At 40.2% G+C, this 19,176-nt stretch overlaps 2 protein-coding genes across 6 annotated transcripts in view; both read left to right on the forward strand.

The window, feature by feature from the left end:
• Nucleotides 1–4,765, forward strand: part of LOC117555391 (GRAM domain-containing protein 2B) — a 55,232-nt gene extending 50,467 nt beyond the window's left edge. For 3 of the 5 annotated variants that reach the window (XM_034230293.1, XM_034230295.1, XM_034230290.1), the window contains 2 exons: nucleotides 488–569; nucleotides 3,434–4,765. In XM_034230293.1, coding sequence (XP_034086184.1) covers nucleotides 488–569; nucleotides 3,434–3,475 — 124 coding nt within the window. In that variant the 3' untranslated portion in view covers nucleotides 3,476–4,765. Of the gene's footprint in view, nucleotides 1–487; nucleotides 2,836–3,433 lie in introns of those variants that run through there. The other 2 variants (XM_034230292.1, XM_034230291.1) reach the window with 2 other exon arrangements.
• A 13,076-nt stretch (nucleotides 4,766–17,841) lies between these two features.
• The window catches only part of LOC117555402 (testis-expressed protein 43-like), a 28,004-nt gene continuing 26,669 nt past the window's right edge, over nucleotides 17,842–19,176 (forward strand). The window contains exon 1 of the mRNA XM_034230307.1: nucleotides 17,842–17,880. Coding sequence (XP_034086198.1) covers nucleotides 17,846–17,880 — 35 coding nt within the window. The 5' untranslated portion in view covers nucleotides 17,842–17,845. The remainder of the gene's footprint in view (nucleotides 17,881–19,176) is intronic.

Consider the following 19,176-nt stretch of genomic DNA (forward strand, 5'->3'; position numbering starts at 1 on the left):
CTTGCTAGTCCTTTCATCTTAAACCCATGGTGAACTGATATTAAAAGATGGATTAATATTAACTCCACTATGCATTACTATGATCGTCTTTGATATTAAAAAGGGCTATTTTCATCAATCCACTTTGAAAAAGATGCTCTGTGAAGCGACTGGAGATGTCAGAGTCCTATTTTATGGTATTAAAACGCCATGGGTGACACTCTGATGCTGTGTCGATGCTTTCCACACAGGGAAAGCCGCAAAAGGATGACATGTGGCGAGTATATTGAAGTAACCTTTAAAATGTTCTCGCTATTTACATTATATAGAGAGACAAAGTTATGAGGTCAGGGCAGACCCTGGGAAATGATGTTCAAGATTCAAGGCTACTAAGACACTGAAATAACTAGCTATCTAATCCATAATATACAACATAGGGCATGGAAACACAAACATTTCAATTCATGTTTAAGAATTAATATCCACCATTCTTGTTTTTACCCCCTAGAAATGAATTTCTGGGGGCGAGTGACGTGAACACAGAGCTTTTTTCTGAACTGCTGTCCATTAACCTGATGAAGCTGGAGAAGGTCAGTCGGTCTGTCTATCTGTGTCTCATAGGGTTACATTAAAATGAATTATTAAATGATTGTATTAATCCCTAAAAATCGTATTTATCGTGTGAATTTAAAATTCCAAATATCAACAGTTGCCTTAGGGCGAATTTGGAAGTTTTTGGGAGTAGGCCTTTGTCTTGAACAAAAAACCTTTTGATCAGTTTTTAAAAAAAACTCAGAAGACTATATAAGAATTAAATATCTTGGAATTTATATTTTGTGTCCAGACATTTTGGATGGCGTTAACATAAGTTTCAATATTTTATCATTAATTTATGTAAAAGTATTGTTTTTTTTAGGTAAATACAATGTAAAAAGCAGACAAAATAGTCAGTTCAGGATATTTTATGCACTGAATAACCACCCCTGCTGATTTGTTTTTAAGATGATGCAACCAACGTCTCCTTTCTTTAACTTTTCCCCATGAGTACCTTCTTTAAAATTATAAACGTAATTACTACAAAGGAAAGAGTGGAAAAGTTGTTTTCCGCTCATCAACATGTGAAATCAACACGCTTTGTGTCAGAAGCAGAACTGGAAGGCTTCAGGACAAAGTGTAACCGGACACTTGTTTGCCGTTAATCAAACATTTATAGTCATTGATCTGTTCATATAGAGAAGTGTGGACGTCACCTGTAAGAAGAGCTCGTTCCTCATCCATCAGTCTGCACTGTGTGTGTCTGAGCACATTAACATTTCAGGCCAACACACGTCTCCTAAAAACAAACAGCAGCAACACACGAAACAAGAGCCTGATTGATTAGAAATGTAGATATTTAAAGTTGTTTATCTTTATAGATGGAGGAGAACTAACATTATTTCACAAAAGATAAGCAGTTAGGATGAAAGGGAATTTACTAGAGGCAACATTCAAAATCAAACTTATCAATGAGGGGTGTAAAAATAAATAAAGGAATAAATGAATAGATAGAGATATAGATGAATAGAGAGTAGGCACAAGTACAGGTTCAGGTTAACTGCTGCTAGGGAGTTCTGAGGACATCTGGTGGATGGATGGGACTTTGGGGCAATGAGAAGTAAATATAACGTCTAATAGAAATTGAAACAATCCTTAGTGGGTCAAGAAATAACAAGGAAAGTAAATAACAAGTTAGCTTATCAGCAAGAGAATAAGTAACCATAGATTGAATGATTAATAGAATACAAAACTATTAACAGAATACAAAACCATAAAGAAAGTTAAAGGTTACATGTCAAGCTTTTCCGGTTATTACCCGTCCTCTTGTGTGTTATGTAGCTTTTTATGCATGTAAACGGTCTGCAGAGTCACAAACCCTCAAAGTACACCCTGTGGCGAGTAAAACTCTAACACAGAAAAGACCTGGAGATTGGAGATTTTTCTGCTAGTGGAGCCTCGCAGCGCGGTGAAACTGTGGAGCGCTACACTGTAGGCAGGGGCGGATCTAGAAAAATATTCATGGGGTGGCAGGAGATTTTGAGGGGTGGCATCCCCTGGCAGATGTATATGCTGATTTAATCGCAGTCATATCAATCAATGTTAACTTGGAAATCCACAATATTGATATTTTAACTCAATAACATATTGTGGCACAACAGTGAATCCTTAAATATAAATATATGCTTTTCTGGTTATTACCCGTCCCCTTGTGTGTTATGAAGGTTTTTCTGCATGTAAACGGTCTGCAGAGTCACAAACCCTCAAAGTACACCCTGTAGCGAGTAAAACTCTAACACAGAAAAGAGCTGTCTGTGCTGCCCCAGAACGCCTCGTTGGACATTTCTCTTTTTCCATTGTTTTCTTCCTGGGTATGGTCATGGTGACGTGCCCATACAAAAATGGACCCAATCCGTGGAGCTCCACACACACACACACACACACACACACACACACTTTTAGCGGCGAAAATGTGACGCGCTGGGGGGGTGCTAGTGGAGCCTCGTGGCGCGCTTAAACTGTGGCGCGCTTACACTGTGGCGCGCTTACACTGTGGCGCGCCGCATTTGGGGGTGCGATGCGGGTGCTAGTGCAGCCTCGCAAATGGGGCTGATGCAGTCCCCTCAGCTCCCCCTCCCTTCCCGCGTCCATTCGTGATGTCTAGCTGTCTCGCAGCAAGCAGGAAACCACACCATTAACTGCCCGTCCACACGGCAGCGTGCGTTGAAGCTTCAACGCGTCTGCCCATTCACTTTGAATGGGGTGACGTCACGCTTTGCCAAACTGCATTGTGGTTCCGTCGCTTTGCATTGCTCGCTTCAAAAGTAGAGCAATGTTCTACTCTTGAAGCTTCGACGGAAGCGTCAGCCAATCAAATCATATGCCAGTACAAGCTCTATCCAATCAAACCGCGTCCAATGCACGCCGCTGTATGGACGGGCCGTAAGCCAGCTCACACTGTCAGCTCAGAGCACACTGGGCTCACAGGGAAGGGGGGGGGGCAGGAGCTCCAACAAGGCGTGTAGGACAGAGAGTGAATACACATACTATACAGAGATGCTGTATGAGAAACCAATGTGAGTTTGGAAAATTGAACAATGTAAATCTATTCTAGTAGACCTCAACAATGGAATTATGATCAGTAGAAATGGCCATGCCATGGGACCTTTAAGTGATTTACTTCATCAACATGGCATCAATGGAATAGAGCACTTTGAGAATGTGCTTTTGCTTTCTTTACAGAGCGTACTGGTTCCCGTTACTGCTAGTTTGTAGGAGTTTGTGGAGATGTACATATGGAGTTATAGAAACCGACCAATAAAAACGTCTATTATCATCAGATCTTATATGTTTGTGCATTAGAGCACAAGTATATCATGTAACATGCAGTCAAAAATAACAGACATGTCCGTTCTTCCAGGTGCAGAAGAACCTGCAGAGATTGCTGGATGAAGCTGCCTGAATGTTCTGAAACCAGTAGACTGCTTGAGCTGCGTACAGTTCTGTAAATATGTAGTTTATTAGACGTTATAAACTGACCAAAACCAATATGTATTAATGCAATAACACAAAAGTGCTTGAAAATTATGAGCCATCTTTAAATACTGTTAAAGAGTTCAGTTGTTTAATTTCTTTTAATTTGGAGAGTGTGTTTAACTGGTAACCACACCCACATGTCACAGCGTACTGACACGCCCAGGAGTGCACGACTACATCACTGCAGAAAGATGAGACATTTGTCCCACTCAAGCCAAGTCAATAAAAAATGTCAATATTATTTAGATGAATTAAAAACGCACTTTTTGAAAGGGTTGAAGACAAAACAAGGACAAAATCCAACCCGGTCAACACCATGGTAGCAACCTGTCAATCACAAATGTGTCTTTTTACTCAAAATGGGACCATAATTAACTTAATGAACATCTTGCTTTGTGAATAATTTAAACCAGCGATTTAGACCGTACAATCATGTTTAAAATGTTTACTAAGGTACTAAATTAAGTAAAAAGTAGGGTTATTTTTTCATAGACTTCTATACAATTGGGCTTCTTTTGCAACCTGTGGACAGGCCACCAGGTTGCCATTATAAAGATGCAGGTATAAGTGACTTCAGCATTTGCTTCACTTGTTTAGATTCAGGGATGGTCTATAAACTGAAAAAAAAGGCAAGACAGTAGCTTGGTCATATCTTGTCTCAGTACATTTGACTGTGAATCAATGAAGAACAGAACTTTTACAATGCTGAAATTGAGTATGTTGTTCCAAAAAAACGGCTATGTAATGGAGCATGTGAGCTGACATGTTAAAGTTAATTTATACTGCAACGAGGATACAGGATGAAGTACTTCAACCCACTTTGTAGGATTTCCAATTGCTCCATGTGAGAGTCGCAGTCCATAATTCCATGACATCTTTTTTACATTTCTGTGTACCAAAGACCTAATTTCAGACTTCTAGCTACAAAAATGGTCCAAAAATAGACGCAATAATGCACCACTATTGTTATTGTTATGTTCACCAGTGAAAGATAAGCAATTTAACTGTACGTGTGCATCGAACGAAAAACTTGACATGCAACTGTGTGCATAAAAACAATGATACATTTTGATTTATTTACACTCTAGCTAAGTTCCGCACAACAGACTGTTACACATATGACTGTTATGATGTACTGTAAATATAGAAATTAAACACAGATTTAATTATGTGATTTATTTTCTTTTGGTGAATAAAGCTCTTTATTTTTCTTTCATGTTCCTGTAGTAGTTATTTTGTAAGCGTCACATTCTCTTTAAATGTATGTTGTCAACCGGGGTTTCATATACTAATTTAACAGTTTCTTCCTTTGATTTAAAGCAGGTCATGCAGGAGTTACTTAACCACAGCCTGCTTGTATTTTGTATTTTAGTTTATAAAAACTAACGTTCATATTTCTCTTTTTGATTATATTACTGATGAACGTTCAAAACAAAGCACTTTGGCAACTTGGCAATACGTTTTAAAATGCTTAATAAGCACCGTAACTTTCATGATATAATTTCTCCCATTATCGTTTGTGTCCATGAACGGCCGACTGTTGTGTGACGTCAAATGCTGCGGCTGCAATGCATTGTGGGGCAGCATTTTCTCCTCTCCTTTCGGTTAGGGAGGTCCAGTGGTTCCTAAGCTAAAGGAGGTTATAGGAAGTTTGAAACCTCCTTTCCTTTCATTTGGAGAATTAGAACGGCACTTATCATGGCTGCCAGTGACGTACTTCCGGGTCATTTCACTCCGTTAGGAAGGTTCCTAAGCTAAATGGACTATTGGACTTCAGCCCCATGCTGCTTCTCAGGTCGACTATTTTCATTTCCTCGCTCCTCGGTCCTCGGTCTCACCGGAAGTTGATTTGCCTGCGCCATCTTGAGTACCGTCCCATGGCTCTTATTTCTGCCGGAGGAGCGAGGATCGAGGAGCGATAACCGAGGAACCACCAGACCATCCTCCGATTAAATCCTCAGATACTCACCCCGCCCCCTTACTGTGTATCGCTCACTGATTGGACGAGGCAGTGCATGCACTGATCTGATGCTTCTTGACATGAGAGCAATACCCCAGCGGAGTGAAGAAAATACATGAACCTCACGGGACTCACTCCTCAGTTTATACCGTGTTTTGTTTCAATTAATGTATCATTTAGTTACAAATATGTGATCTGAACAAAAGTGGTCACTGACCTGCTTAGCTTTTAATTCAGCTGCCAAACCGCAGTCATTAAGTCCTATTTAAAATGTTAATTTGCTCCACACAAACAAAGTGTGCAGTCCAATGAATGTTAATCTAACTGGGTTTTGATAGATAACATATCTGTTTTTGTTCTCTGAATAATTGTATTCCTATTGTGCACTCTAATCAATATTAATCAAACTATTGTTCGTTTAAATACATTTTAAGAATGGCGTTTATCTTTTTTGAGAATGACTTCTTATTTTATTTTTATTTATTGGGATCTGCAACAGATGATACTAATGTTTGTGTCAATAAATGTGCACTAACAGAGGCGGGGGTGTTTGTGGAAATAACGGGTACAGAGCTGGCTGCTGCCAGACGAACAGCTGTGCAGCGTCATCACAAACGGACGTCGCTTCACGTGACGCTCCGGAGGAAAGGACGTCCCATTGCTCTTAAAACTCATTTCCCTGCTGCTCGTGGTTTCTTTAGAGGCTTCTCAATACTCAAATTTCCCCTGCTCGACTCCTCGGTCCTCCGGTAGTGACCCGGAAATGAATTTCAGCGCGCCATTTTGAAGGACGTCTCATTTCTCTAAATGCACACCGAGGACCGAGCATCGAGGATACACTGATGGTTCCTCCACGGATGCATTTCCGGGAACAGTGGAGGCGTGACGCACGGCCGGACTTATCTCAGCCAATGACAGCTATGCATGCATCCCCTGGATATTATTTTAGAAACTGCTTTCATCGCGTCGCGATGTTTCCAGAGAGAACAGCTGTAAGGTCCATGCAGAAAGCAGAGCAGTGTGTATAATATATATCACTCAGTATAACAGGCCTACTCTCTTTATTTGCTTTAGTTTAGTAGATATCTACAAACAAAGAGTCGATATTTTTCTAAGACCATTGCTTCACATAATAAAATACACAACGGCTTATGCTTTAGGAGCTGTAGGTGTGTGTGTGTGTGTGTGGTACAGTGTGTAGGTGTGTGTTGTACAGTGCGTAAATGCGGCGGACAGACGGGTCTCAGTTGGTTTGGTGTCCTCTGCTTACTTTTAATAGGCCTACTTGTAAATACAACTTTTGGCCCGTAATTTAAATTCCCCATTTCAGCGACCAGAGAGGGGGGGGGGGGGGGGGGGGATATATCCAGTCTCTGATTGTGTTACGTTATTATGAGAGTGCTCTCATACTTTAAATTGTATATATTTATATAAATATATTTGTGTGTGTGTGTGTCCGCATCTGTAGCCTGTTATTGTCTCATTATACCGCACTCTCAATGAATTCAAAGTAAATATATGGGGGAACAATGTTCAGCTGATCTAACAGAGATACAGCGCTATGACAAAACACTCGACAGCTGATGCAGCTGTTGCCACGTAATAATGAACGGACGTCTCTTTAAAATGACCGCTCAGAGGAGAGGAGTTCTCATTTCTTTAAACGTCTGCTGCTTCCCCTCCTCGGTCCTCCGCTCGCATCTCCTGTGGGCGGGTCTAAGTCTCGAGGAGGGGAGTCGAGGGCTGCTTCTCAGGTCGACTATTTTCATTTCCTCGCTCCTCGGTCTCACCGGAAGTTGATTTGTCTGCGCCATCTTGAGTACCGTCCCATGGCTCTTATTTCTGCCGGAGGACCGAGGATCGAGGAGCGAGGAGCGATAATGGAGGAGCGATAACCGAGGAACCACCAGACCATCCTCCGATGAAATCCTCAGATACTCACCCCGCCCCCTTACTGTGTATCGCTCACTGATTGGACGAGGCAGTGCATGCACTGATCTGATGCTTCTTGACATGAGAGCAGAGTGAAGAAAATACATGAACCTCACGGGAGTCACTCCTCAGTTTATACCGTGTTTTGTTTCAATTCATGTATCATTTAGTTACAAATATGTGATATAGCCTATCTGAACAACAAAGTGGTCAAAAATCATTTAATTCATTTTTTGGAAACATTTTCATGATCGCTTTTTTCGTTTTACATTTTCATTTATTGTCATTTCCATTCAGTCAGTCATTAAGTGCTATTACAATGTTAATGTCCTACATATCCACACAAACAAACAAAGTGTGCAATCCAATGAATGTTAATCTAACTGGGTTTTGATAGATAACATATCTCTTTTTCTTCTCTCAATTATTTTTATTTCTATTGTGCACTCTAATCAATATTAATCAAACTATTGTTCGTTTATACATTTTAAGAATGGCGTTTATCTTTTTTGAGAATTAGTTCTTATTTTATTTTATTTATTGGGGTCTGCAACAGATGATACAAATGTTTGTGTCAGTAAATGTGTACTAACAGAGGCGGGGGTGTGTGTGGAAATAACGGGGACAGAGCTGCTGTCAGACGATCAGCTGTGCAGCGTCATCACAAACGGACGTCGCTTCACGTGACGCTCCGGAGGAAAGGACGTCCCATTGCTCTTAAAACTCATTTCCCTGCTTCTCGTGGTTTCCTTGCGTCCCTCCATGCTTCCCTGGTGGGAGGGACTAAACGCAGGGAAACGACGCAAGTGAGGGAAGCAAGGATTTCATTTAATCGACCTGAGAAGCAGCCTCTGTCTCACAAAAAAACGTGTAATAACTACGTTGGTCTAGGACATGGGTCGGCAACAGGCGGCCCGCGGGCCATTGTTGGCCCGCCAGCAATAATATCTGGCCCGTAATTTTTAGAATCAAAAATAAAATATTATTTAGATTTTTTTTTTTTTTTTTTTTTTTTTACAACATAGGACTGACAGTCGCACATCAGGGTTTCCGTTAGCGGCCGATCGATCGGCCGCCGGTCATTATCGGCCGCCGGTTATTATCGGCCGATATTCACTCTTAATAGTTTGATTGGTGCTCTCTATAAAGCCCGATCAGCAGAGCTGGATCTGATCGATATGGACATAAACGCGAGCGAATTATAACCGGACCCGAGAGAGCGATCAGATCAGCTGCTGAGTCAGACGAGACACGCAGCACTGCATAATCACCTGAAGCCCCGCCCACTGCGAGCTTCATGAGAACTGACGGGCTGTCGGGAGAGAGAGGGAGGGAGAGGGGAAAAGAGAGCATCTGTTTCTCCCGTGTTATTATTCAAAGTTATTGTAAACTTTTGAATAATGTACTTCATCTACTACAAGTAGTTTGTTTGAATGTAATAAGTATGTTGTTTGTTGTTTGTGGAATCATTTATTGAAAAATGAATCTGAACTTTTTGATCTGTAACGATTATAAACTGAAGCAATATAAAAATGAGCCCCATTAACTGAGTTTTAAACATCAGCATATCCGGTCATAGTCCGGTGATTACCTGCTAACGGAAACTCTGCTACACAACTCGTATTATTATTATTGAAACATGACCGGTAAGTTTCAAATTTATCCGGTAAAATAAATTCTGTCCCGACATAACCGCTTACATTCATAATGTCAGCGGAGGGAGGGGAAGCGGCGCTGTGGAAGAGAAGAGTGGCGAGGGAGAGCTGTCATCTTCCCTTTACAAGCTTCAAACATGTATTTATCGTGTGATTTTGGAAATAAAAATGTCATATTCTGAAATCCAAGACTTTGTTTATTTAAAATCAAACAAATCACTCGAACCCCAAAAAACTAGTTTTTTACGCAAATCCACGTTTATTTTGAAATGAGCCGTTGCGACTTCCGACTGATTTCGATAGAGCGGGTCACATATGGCAAATGTGTGGTTGGGGGGAACCAGTACATATTATACAGTACACAACTATTAAATACATTGAGTTTGAGTAAAATACTTGGTTACTGATTAATTTAGGCTATAATATATTAAATTGCAAAGCAAAACTGCTGTAATTGATTTATTTTGTCCTTTGGTATTTTTTAAAGGTTTTCAACCTGAAAGAATCCTAATGTGTCCTTGAAAAGTTGAAATAAAGAAAAGGAAAAAGGATTCCAGTTGTCCCTCAAGCCTCTCAAATGTGGGCAAACACTCAAATAAATGCCAAAAACCCAGAGAACTTGACAATACTTATCAGAATAAAAGTATGTTAAATAACACTGCTACCTAGTTAATAACTCTACTTTACTCAGTGGAGGCTCGTCCATTGAGGAAAGGGAGGACCATCCTCCCTACAGTTTCAGAGAAAAATAAACTTTGAACAGAACAATAAATACACCTCAATTTAAAAGATAAGTCTGTTAAAATACAGATAATAGCCCTGGCTTTGGGACTGACATGGGGCTAGAGAGGACGAGCCTCCCTTTGGGCGGGTCTAGCCACAGGCTCTGGATTGGGCACCTATATCATCAGTGAACCAATCAGCGGATCTGACTGCGCATCAGAGTGTTGATGGGGAGGGTTATCAGCGATATCAGAGTTTTTTCTGAACCGGGGAACAGGGGCGCTGCGCCCTCTTACCAAAATCAATTCCTTGAATTAGGCTTTGATTATGTTCTGGCCCGCCATCTTGCGGCTCAGCAAAAAATTGGCCCACGGCCAAACTTACTTGCCTACCCCTGGTCTAGGACGTAGTATTTCTACAAAAACGCCTATTTTTTTTCACCATTCATTCCAATGGCTGGCGTCTATGTCACGTGATCTTCAAATTTCTCCCTGCAGAAAAAAAAAACATGGCCGAACTTCGTTTTATTCTCGGTGGAAAATGCCTATTTTAAAGTTACTTTGGCCATTAAAATGCCTTTTGATGTCATTTGATGCAAGAAATATGAGTTGTTATTTCAGATTATGTGTGCAGTGGATGTACATGATCTTTAGTTTGCTAGTTATTACGAAGATTACTTCAGGAAATTGTGTCTATACAAGGCTGTATTTACACCATAAAGGTGCACAGCTGATAGAAAGGGACACCTAGTGGTTAAAGCATGTTATTGAATTTCATTATTTTTATTATTAGATATTAATAGGATCCCTATAAAGTATATTCATTACTCGTTATTCTCTACTAATAGTTAATTAAAGACTGTATATAATGACTATTTTGCACATCCCTTTCAAGATTTCAAGATTTTCTAAGGTTTATTGACATATCATATTCACAACTACGGTGTAGTTATGCAATAAATGAAAAACTTGGGTCGCAGGTTCCTCAATAGTGCATTACAAGACATCTATCAATATTTGTGCATACCTCCAGCAATGTTAACTATGTTGAAGCACTTATTTTAACTGATATTATACATAATGTATTATACTCTTATAAGATGTATGTAGATATGTCATCTCCGGCCTTGTCAGGTATTGAACAATCAATAAATAAAGAACACAGAATTATTAAATATAAAACACAGAATTTGTGTGATTATACTAAATTATTTACAAATAAACACCACTGCATATTTACAACTGTTACACATGCTGATGTAACGCAAATGTTTCCAACTTGGGATCAATAAAGTATATCTTATCTTAAGCTGATCGATGGCTACTGCCATATTTGCTAAATTTGCCTCTGAACCTTGACAAGTGCATGTTTCAGGCTTATCAATTAATGTAATGTTATCAATTAACAACAGGGGTCACAAACATAATACCAGCTGTTAAATAAAGCTCTTTTGACCTTAGCTGTCATGTGGGTATATATATTAATGCTGCCTATTATGGGCACAAGCAATTTTCACCCATTTATTAATTATATGTTTTAAATTTGAGTGTTTCCTATCCCCTAAACCTCCAGGGATGTACACAATTTAATACTGGCAACTTCTTATTATGGGAAATACGAAAACGTCTTTTAAAACTACAACTCCCAGTAGAGACGTGCCATAGAGAACATGTTGCGAAACACTATAGCCAGCATGTGTAGTTTTGGGGACGGGGTCGGGGAGGGGGGGACGGGGTGGACCCGTTCAAATCCAGTTTTGGACAGTCTGCCGTGGTTCCATCCCATTTCAAGTGCTGTTCGACGCTCGTCACACTCTCCAATCACAGAGCTTGAGGACTATCACAGGGTTTGTCAAGCGAAGCGGAGAGAATACTTATTTCCGGGTGTAATATTCTCTAAAGCAAATGAGCTGCTCCGACCCTCGGTCCTGACGGACTCCAACTTGTGTTTATTAATCAAACAAATAAATAAACACAAGAATAATTATGTGTTATTGTTGAGTAAATGGAGAATTGCACAGGGGAAAATAACGTATCTATGCCACAATTTTAGATGCAGATTTTGTTAAACTAATATGTTTGCGCTGTTGACCAACACTATAAATGGACGGGGAAGGGGGTAGCAATAATGATAACACCATTAAACAGTTACATAACAGAAATAATATCAATAGCAGCGTCCCTAGCAACCACCTTGGTAACAATGACAACGTTGTATAGACACAATTTCCTGAAGTAATCTTCGTAATAACGAGCAAACTAAAGATCATGTGCATCCACTGCACACATAATCTGAAATAACAACTCATATTTCTCTGGAGACCACCCCAAATTAAGCCCCACCCACCATCAGAGGACACCAGGGTCCTAATTGTGGCAGCCCATCCAGGACTCCCTGCTCAGCCTGAATGTGTATATAGTTGAAATGTTGTTGAATTTGTATGTTGTTTTATTTGTATGTTGTTCCATAAAATAAATCATAAGTTTCATATTGCTCATTACTTATTTATTTATCTGCTAATTTTTCTAGGAGAGAAAAAAGCCTATTAAGGTTCTCCCTGCACTCCTGGGCTCTCCTCTGCCTCCCTCTGCTGCTTCATGTCCTCTCTGATGAGGTCCATTAGCCCATCTTTTAGGCCGTGATGGTTCTGCCTCAACCTGATCCTCGTCCTCCTCCTCCACTGCTGAACATGGCTGTGGCGTGTCCTCTGGAATAGAGGATATTAGGACAGGCGGGCAGATGGAGGGCCTCTGTCCTAATATCTCATCCATTTGGACAAACCATGGCCAAGTTGCAGCAGTGGGTTTCCCACCGACTCCCTCTCCTGACCCTGGGTATTTGCAATCCTAAAGGCAGAGTAAAACACTCATGGCAGTACAACAATATATCTCTTTATATTATTTAATAGTTTAACATTTATTTTCTTGCTGTTTATAGTGTTTATTGTAAATGTATTCTTAGTTAGTGTCATAAGTTAAAGTAGTTTCTATGCTTTTATTTTGAAGGCATGTTTGGGCACTGGGTGATTAGAGCACCTGGTGTAATTGTATATATTGGAAACAGGTGGGTTTTGGGAGCCAGAGTACTAGTAGGCAAATGTTTTTTTACCAGGGTGTTTCAAGCCACATTTCATTTCATTTTTTCAAACCTTTATTTACAGATAAATCCCATTGAGATCATTGATCTCTTTTTCAAGGGAGACCTGCTCAAGTAGTTCCACATGAAACATAAAAACATAAATAGAACAACAAAAGGACATCATACAGCATAATTTACATAATTATCCACATAAACAGGTACCAATAGCTTCCGATTGAGTAGCATCCAACCGAGCTTTAAAAACATTTAGTGGCACCAGATTGTTCAGTTTCCATTTAATTTGCAGACTAGTCCAAGATAGAGGAGCTGTGCATCTAAAAGCTGTCTTCCCTAAGACAGTCCTAGCAGTTGGCACATTTAATAAAACCACAGCATTCGATCTCAGGCAGTAGCCACTTACAATTTTCCGTGAGATCAGGGAGCAGATATAAGATGGAAGTTTCCCTAACATGGCTTTGTATATAAAAATGTACCAGTGACTGAGCCTCCGTACAGTTAGTGAAAGCAAACCAGCCCTTGCATACAGGGTACAGTGATGGGTTAATGCTTTACAGTTTGTCACAAATCTTAGTGCACTGTGATACGCAGCATCTAACTTGACCAGGAAATTGGCAGGTGCATTCATATACATCAGATCACCATAGTCCAGCACAGGTAAAAAGGTCACAGTGACTAGCCTTTTCCTGGCTTCAAGCGAGAAACAGGACTTGTTCCTGTAGAAGAAACCTAGCCTAACCCTCAGCTTTTTAAGCAGGTTATAGACATGAAGTTTAAAAGTGAGACAATCATCAAGCCAGATACCAAGGTATTTGTAACAGGTAACCACTTCAAGTTGTATTCCTTGCGTAGTTACAATATCTAAAACAGGCTCTGGTGTCTTTTTAGCTTTAGAAAAGAGCATTACCTTGGTTTTCTCAACATTTAAAAGAAGCTTTAGTTCAGAGAGCTGAGTCTGAATAATGTTAAAAACAGCCTGTAATTTAACAACAGCCTCCTTAATGGAGGGACCTGCACAGTACATCACGGTATCATCCGCATAAAAATGTAAAGTAGCTTCATCCACATTTTCACCTAAACTGTTGATGTAGATGGAGAATAAAAGTGGACCTAAAACAGAACCTTGGGGAACACCATTAGCAATGTTTAACCACTCAGAAGACAGCCCATCAAAATGAACACATTGGGACCTTTCAGAGAGGTAGTTTACAAACCACCCCACTGCATGGCTGGACATGTCTATACTGGCTAGCCTCTGCTTTAAAATGTGATGATCGACGGTGTCAAACGCTTTTGAAAGGTCAATAAATAGAGCTGCACAACTCTGCTTATTATCTCAAATACTCGCCACATCATTCACCACTTTCATTGTGGCAGTGATGGTGCTATGTTGCTTTCTGAAGCCTGACTGAAGTTTAGACAGGATGTCATTTGTACATAAAAACACCTTTACCTGTTCACTCACTAAGCGTTCAAGAACCTTAGCCAGAACTGACAACTTAGAGATTGGCCTATAGTTATTTAATAAGGTGGCCTCCCCTCCTTTTAGCAAAGGCAGGACATACGCTGACTTCCACAATTTTGGAATTGTGTTAGTGCTGAGGGAGAGGTTAAAAAGAGTAGTGAGAGGTGGAGCAATAACATCTGCAGCTATCTTTAAAAAGAAAGGTTCTACGTTGTCCGGGCCAGCCGGTTTCTTAGGATCTAACTTGGTTAAAGCTTCACGAACAACATCAACAGTAAAAGGGGTAAAACCAAAAGGGTTTTCCAACACACGTTTTTCAGAGTCACATACTGTAGTGTTCACAGAAGCAGAGTTAGTGACAGAATCAAATAGAGAACCACAGGACACAAAATGCTCATTAAAGCAATTTAGCATAGTAGCCCTGTCCGATATAGTGCCAGATGCTGTGGTAATGCACGGAGGTAGCTCATTACGGATATCGCCGGTGGATAATGTAATGTAATAACGATTTAATGGCTTTCCAAAATGTTCCAGGATTATTCAGATTCTTTGTGGTAACTGACAGATAGTACTTTGATTTAGCACTTTTGATTTGCGATGTGAAGCTATTCCTTAGCTGCCTAAAACGCAGCCATTCTACCTCTGAGCCTGATTTCCTAGCCTTTGCCCAGGCCTTGTTTCTCTCATGAAGCAGACTAGACAGCTCAGCAGAAAACCAAGGATTGTCTCGTCCCTTTACTCTAAATTTACGCAGGGGTGCATGTCTATCAATGATCTCCATAAAACCAAGATAAAAATAAGACCATGCGGTTTCCACATCAGCACACAGATCGATTTTACCCCAATCAAAATCAAACAGATCATGCACAAAACCCTGCTCCACAAAATGTTTTTTGTCTCTCTTAATGATAATGCGAGGTTTAACCTTTTGGACCTTAGTGTCCCTAATTGTGGCTACAACACAGTGATCACTCAGATCATTTGCAAATACTCCCACAGATGAATATTTATGGGGAACATTAGTTAAAATGAGATCAATTAGGGAGGATTTATTAGGGGACTTAATGTTAGGACGAGTAGGACTGTCCACAATCTGAGTAACATTTAAAGAGATACAAAGGTTTTTAAAATCCTCTGACACTGCAGTTAACCAGTCCCAGTTAAAATCTCCAAATAGCACAATTTCCTTGTAGTCTAGTTGTGATAAAATATTTGCTAGTGAAGACAAGGAGTCTTTGACAGCTGAGGGGGGTCTGTAACAACTCACTACCATGACCTGTTGACACTTCTATATTTATGGCTAAAAATTCAAATTGCTTACTGATCGATTTGGAAACTAATGTGGTTACACTGAACTTATTCTTAACATAAATGGCAACGCCACCACCTTTATTAGGCCGGTCGGTACGATACACATTAAAACCATTTAAGGCAATGTCAGAGGCCAAAATAGATTTATTTAGCCATGTTTCTGATAAAACAATGACGTCAGCGTCAGTTGAGCTCGCCCAGATACGGACAAAATCTAGTTTACCTAACAGACTGCGCACATTCAAGTGGATGAAACCCAACCCAGACCTAGCTTTAAAATCAGCAGGAGTAGCGATCTGACTACTACTACTGGGCGGACCAGGGTTAGGTTGTACATTTCCTGAGAGTAATAACAAAAATAAAAACAGGCATCTTTTCCTCTTAAACGACACACATACATTGTCATCTCATTTAGAAACACCGGAAAAGTCTGCGAGAGTGGGATTTGAGCTTAAGAAGCAGTCCTGAAGAACCATCATCGCAGGAAAACAAAAAAGACAAACATATTTTGTCGAGCAGATTGTCTGTGACAAGGCAACCGGTAATTGTTTGAGCAACACATCCGAACCTTTGCAGGGGATGCCCACTGCGGGTGGCAGAACAGACCTGAATCCAGTAGACTTCTCAGAATGACTAGAGATCTTCTCATAGTCCAAAACGGTTAACAGGCACAGCAGAATCCCGATATGGGCCATTTTCCCAGACCAGCACACAGTATCCGCGATGTTCCTGGAGCAAAATCAGCACAGCAGCAAAGGACAGGCGAAAATAGCAGCGTGGAAGCGCTCCGGTCCCTCCGTGGTATCCCCGGGGTGAAAGCAGGCCTCTGCAACAGCAGAACCAGGACAGGTGGAAAGCAGGCCCCAGCGGTGGTAAAATCCTCCTCCGTACAGCAGCACACGCCCGGTGGAAGCAGGCCAAGCCCGAAGCGTGGATCCACTCCGTCTCTCCGCGACGACTCCGGGGTAAAAACCTCTCCAGTACAGCCGTATTCTACAGGTGGGAGCAGGCCTCCGTAGATCGCAGATCGCAGCTCGCAGGCAGCAACAGAAAGGAAAGCCATAGGAATGGCTTAAGGAAAAGAGTTATAGGAAACCTGTTCATTGTACTTTATTATTGGAATAAAATGCACAAATGGAGGTTCTTGTCTGGACTTGGATGATCATTGCCCTGCGTAAGATCCGCTAACTAGTGCTTCAGCGGCTGTTTTAGTTCTATAGGATTTTGGCCGCTACATATCCTCCAAATCTGGGAAAAGTAGGCCGCATTCGGAGGAGTCTTGTCTTTTTTTTTGTATTGGGACAGCCTACGTTCGGCGGAAGTGACGTATGCGGTCTACGAATGCATCCTCAGGAGGATGCGGCCGCTGATTTGGGACACAGCTAGTGTACTTCCTGTCTGTCTTCTTCTGCTGTTCCCTTTAGTGTTTACTTCCTGTCTGAATTATTATTTTGATTTCTCTGTGCCGCGCTCTCTTTCAACCTCTTTCCTTCTCTTGAGCTTCTTTACTCTGGACAGTTTAGCCATCATGAATCCAAAGTGTTGCGCTCTCCACAAATATTCAAAAAGTATTTTAAAAAGTGTTTCCTCATGGAGACTACTAATGTGTGTTGTCCACAGCTGCAGTCAATTTACCAGACTTCTTTCTGCATGTTGATATGACTGCACATCATACCTTGATCCTCTTGGCAACAATGTGTTTTACTTAACAACAGCGTGTTAGCAAAAATTAGCAACCTCTGGAAATGCCCAAATGTACCAATCAGAATAGAGTATTCAGCAAAGCCACATGATACAATTAGATGTGGATAAAGTAGCAATGTTTAGGTGGTGTGAAAAAAAGAAAACCTGAAGTCAACATACCCATGACAAAACTTTCCGAAGGTAAAGGATTTCATTTACCTTATGGAAGACATTTTTTAGTCATATTGAAGTGATATTTTGCAGCTTTTTTTTGTAAAAACGACATAACAATGGGTTAGGGTTAAGTTAACACACATTAAAAAAAATATATATATATACTGCCAAAGATATATCAATCAGTCAGTCTTTACCAACAATTCACAATTGTATAACCATGTCCCTTCCTGAAATACTACCCTCTACCCACCATGCACTGGGAGGTTTCTAAGGCAACCCTGACTGTCAACAAACATGGCCGGTGCCGCAGGGAGCTCTCACCAACATGAGTGAGTAAACTGTAGCGCAGCAGTGAAATGCAACAATTTATTATGTTCTTTTTTTGTGTTTCCGCTGTTATTTTTATCAGTAGTGGAAGAAGCATTGAGACTTTTGGGTAACACTTTATATTAAGGTACACAAATTAACCATCAACTAGTTGGTAATTAACATGCATATTAGCAGTATATTGGCTCTTTATTCATTATAAAACACTTATTAATGCCTTATTCTACATGACCATATTCTACAAGTAATAAGCCATTAGTTGAGAGTTTTTCCTCAATAACCATCTAATTAGTGCTTATTTATTGCAAGTAAGGAAGTTGTTGTACATGAGTATTGGTCTTAATATGCTCTGCTCAATATGGGCCTAATAAGGCAGTAGTACCACAAGAATAGTAATTCTACCATAATAACACTTAACAAATATGATCTATTGTTATGTAACAAGACATGAAACTATAAGTTTTAATTGTGTCTAAATAATACAAAATTAGGCAAGATTTATATCTAAGAATATGTGTTGGGGTATTGACAGTTCAGCTACCAATAGTAAGGTGATATTGACCTGTAGCCTATGTTTCATATTTGCACATTTATATAATTGTAAAATGTGTAACCTACTGAAGGTTAGCCAGGAAACCGGGTACAGGAAGTAGGAGAAAGTGAACTGAATAGCATGGCAGTAGACATCCATGAGTAGACTGCTACTAATTTTCCCTATGCAACCTGAAGAGTAAAAGGGTCAAGTCCGTCAGAAAGCAATGACTGCAAGTATAAGTGTAAGCCTTACACTTACACTGTAAGGATTGGTAACATGTATTGTGTTTATGTGATGACATTTGGAGATGTTTAAACGGTTTTAAACACAATGAGAAAATGCGTTAGCATTCACGTTAGCGTTAGCCATACTACTCTGTACACATGCTTATTGCACAGCTAGCATTAGCTATATTTACCTTGTTTACACTTAGTGGTCCTATGCAGGGCCGTATCTACCATTGAGGTCCCCGAGGTCCGGACCTCGGTTATATTTTCCGAACTGTGTATATATATGGAAGCAAACAAGAGACAGAAGTATTTGAATTTTATTAGACACCGAATTTATAGCATTGAAAATAATTACTTTGAAAATCATGAATCTGAATTTGTTTTGCTCCGAATTTATCTATGTGAAATAAAAATGTAAAATTCAAGTTAAAACAATTTGAATGTTCAAATTCAGATCCCAAAAATTCAAGTGAAAAAAATTCGACGTCAAATATTTCGGTGTTTAAAATTCGATGTAAAAAAATTCGGTGTGT

This window comes from Gymnodraco acuticeps, unplaced genomic scaffold (assembly GCF_902827175.1).
Source record: "Gymnodraco acuticeps unplaced genomic scaffold, fGymAcu1.1, whole genome shotgun sequence".
NCBI lineage: Eukaryota > Metazoa > Chordata > Actinopteri > Perciformes > Bathydraconidae > Gymnodraco > Gymnodraco acuticeps.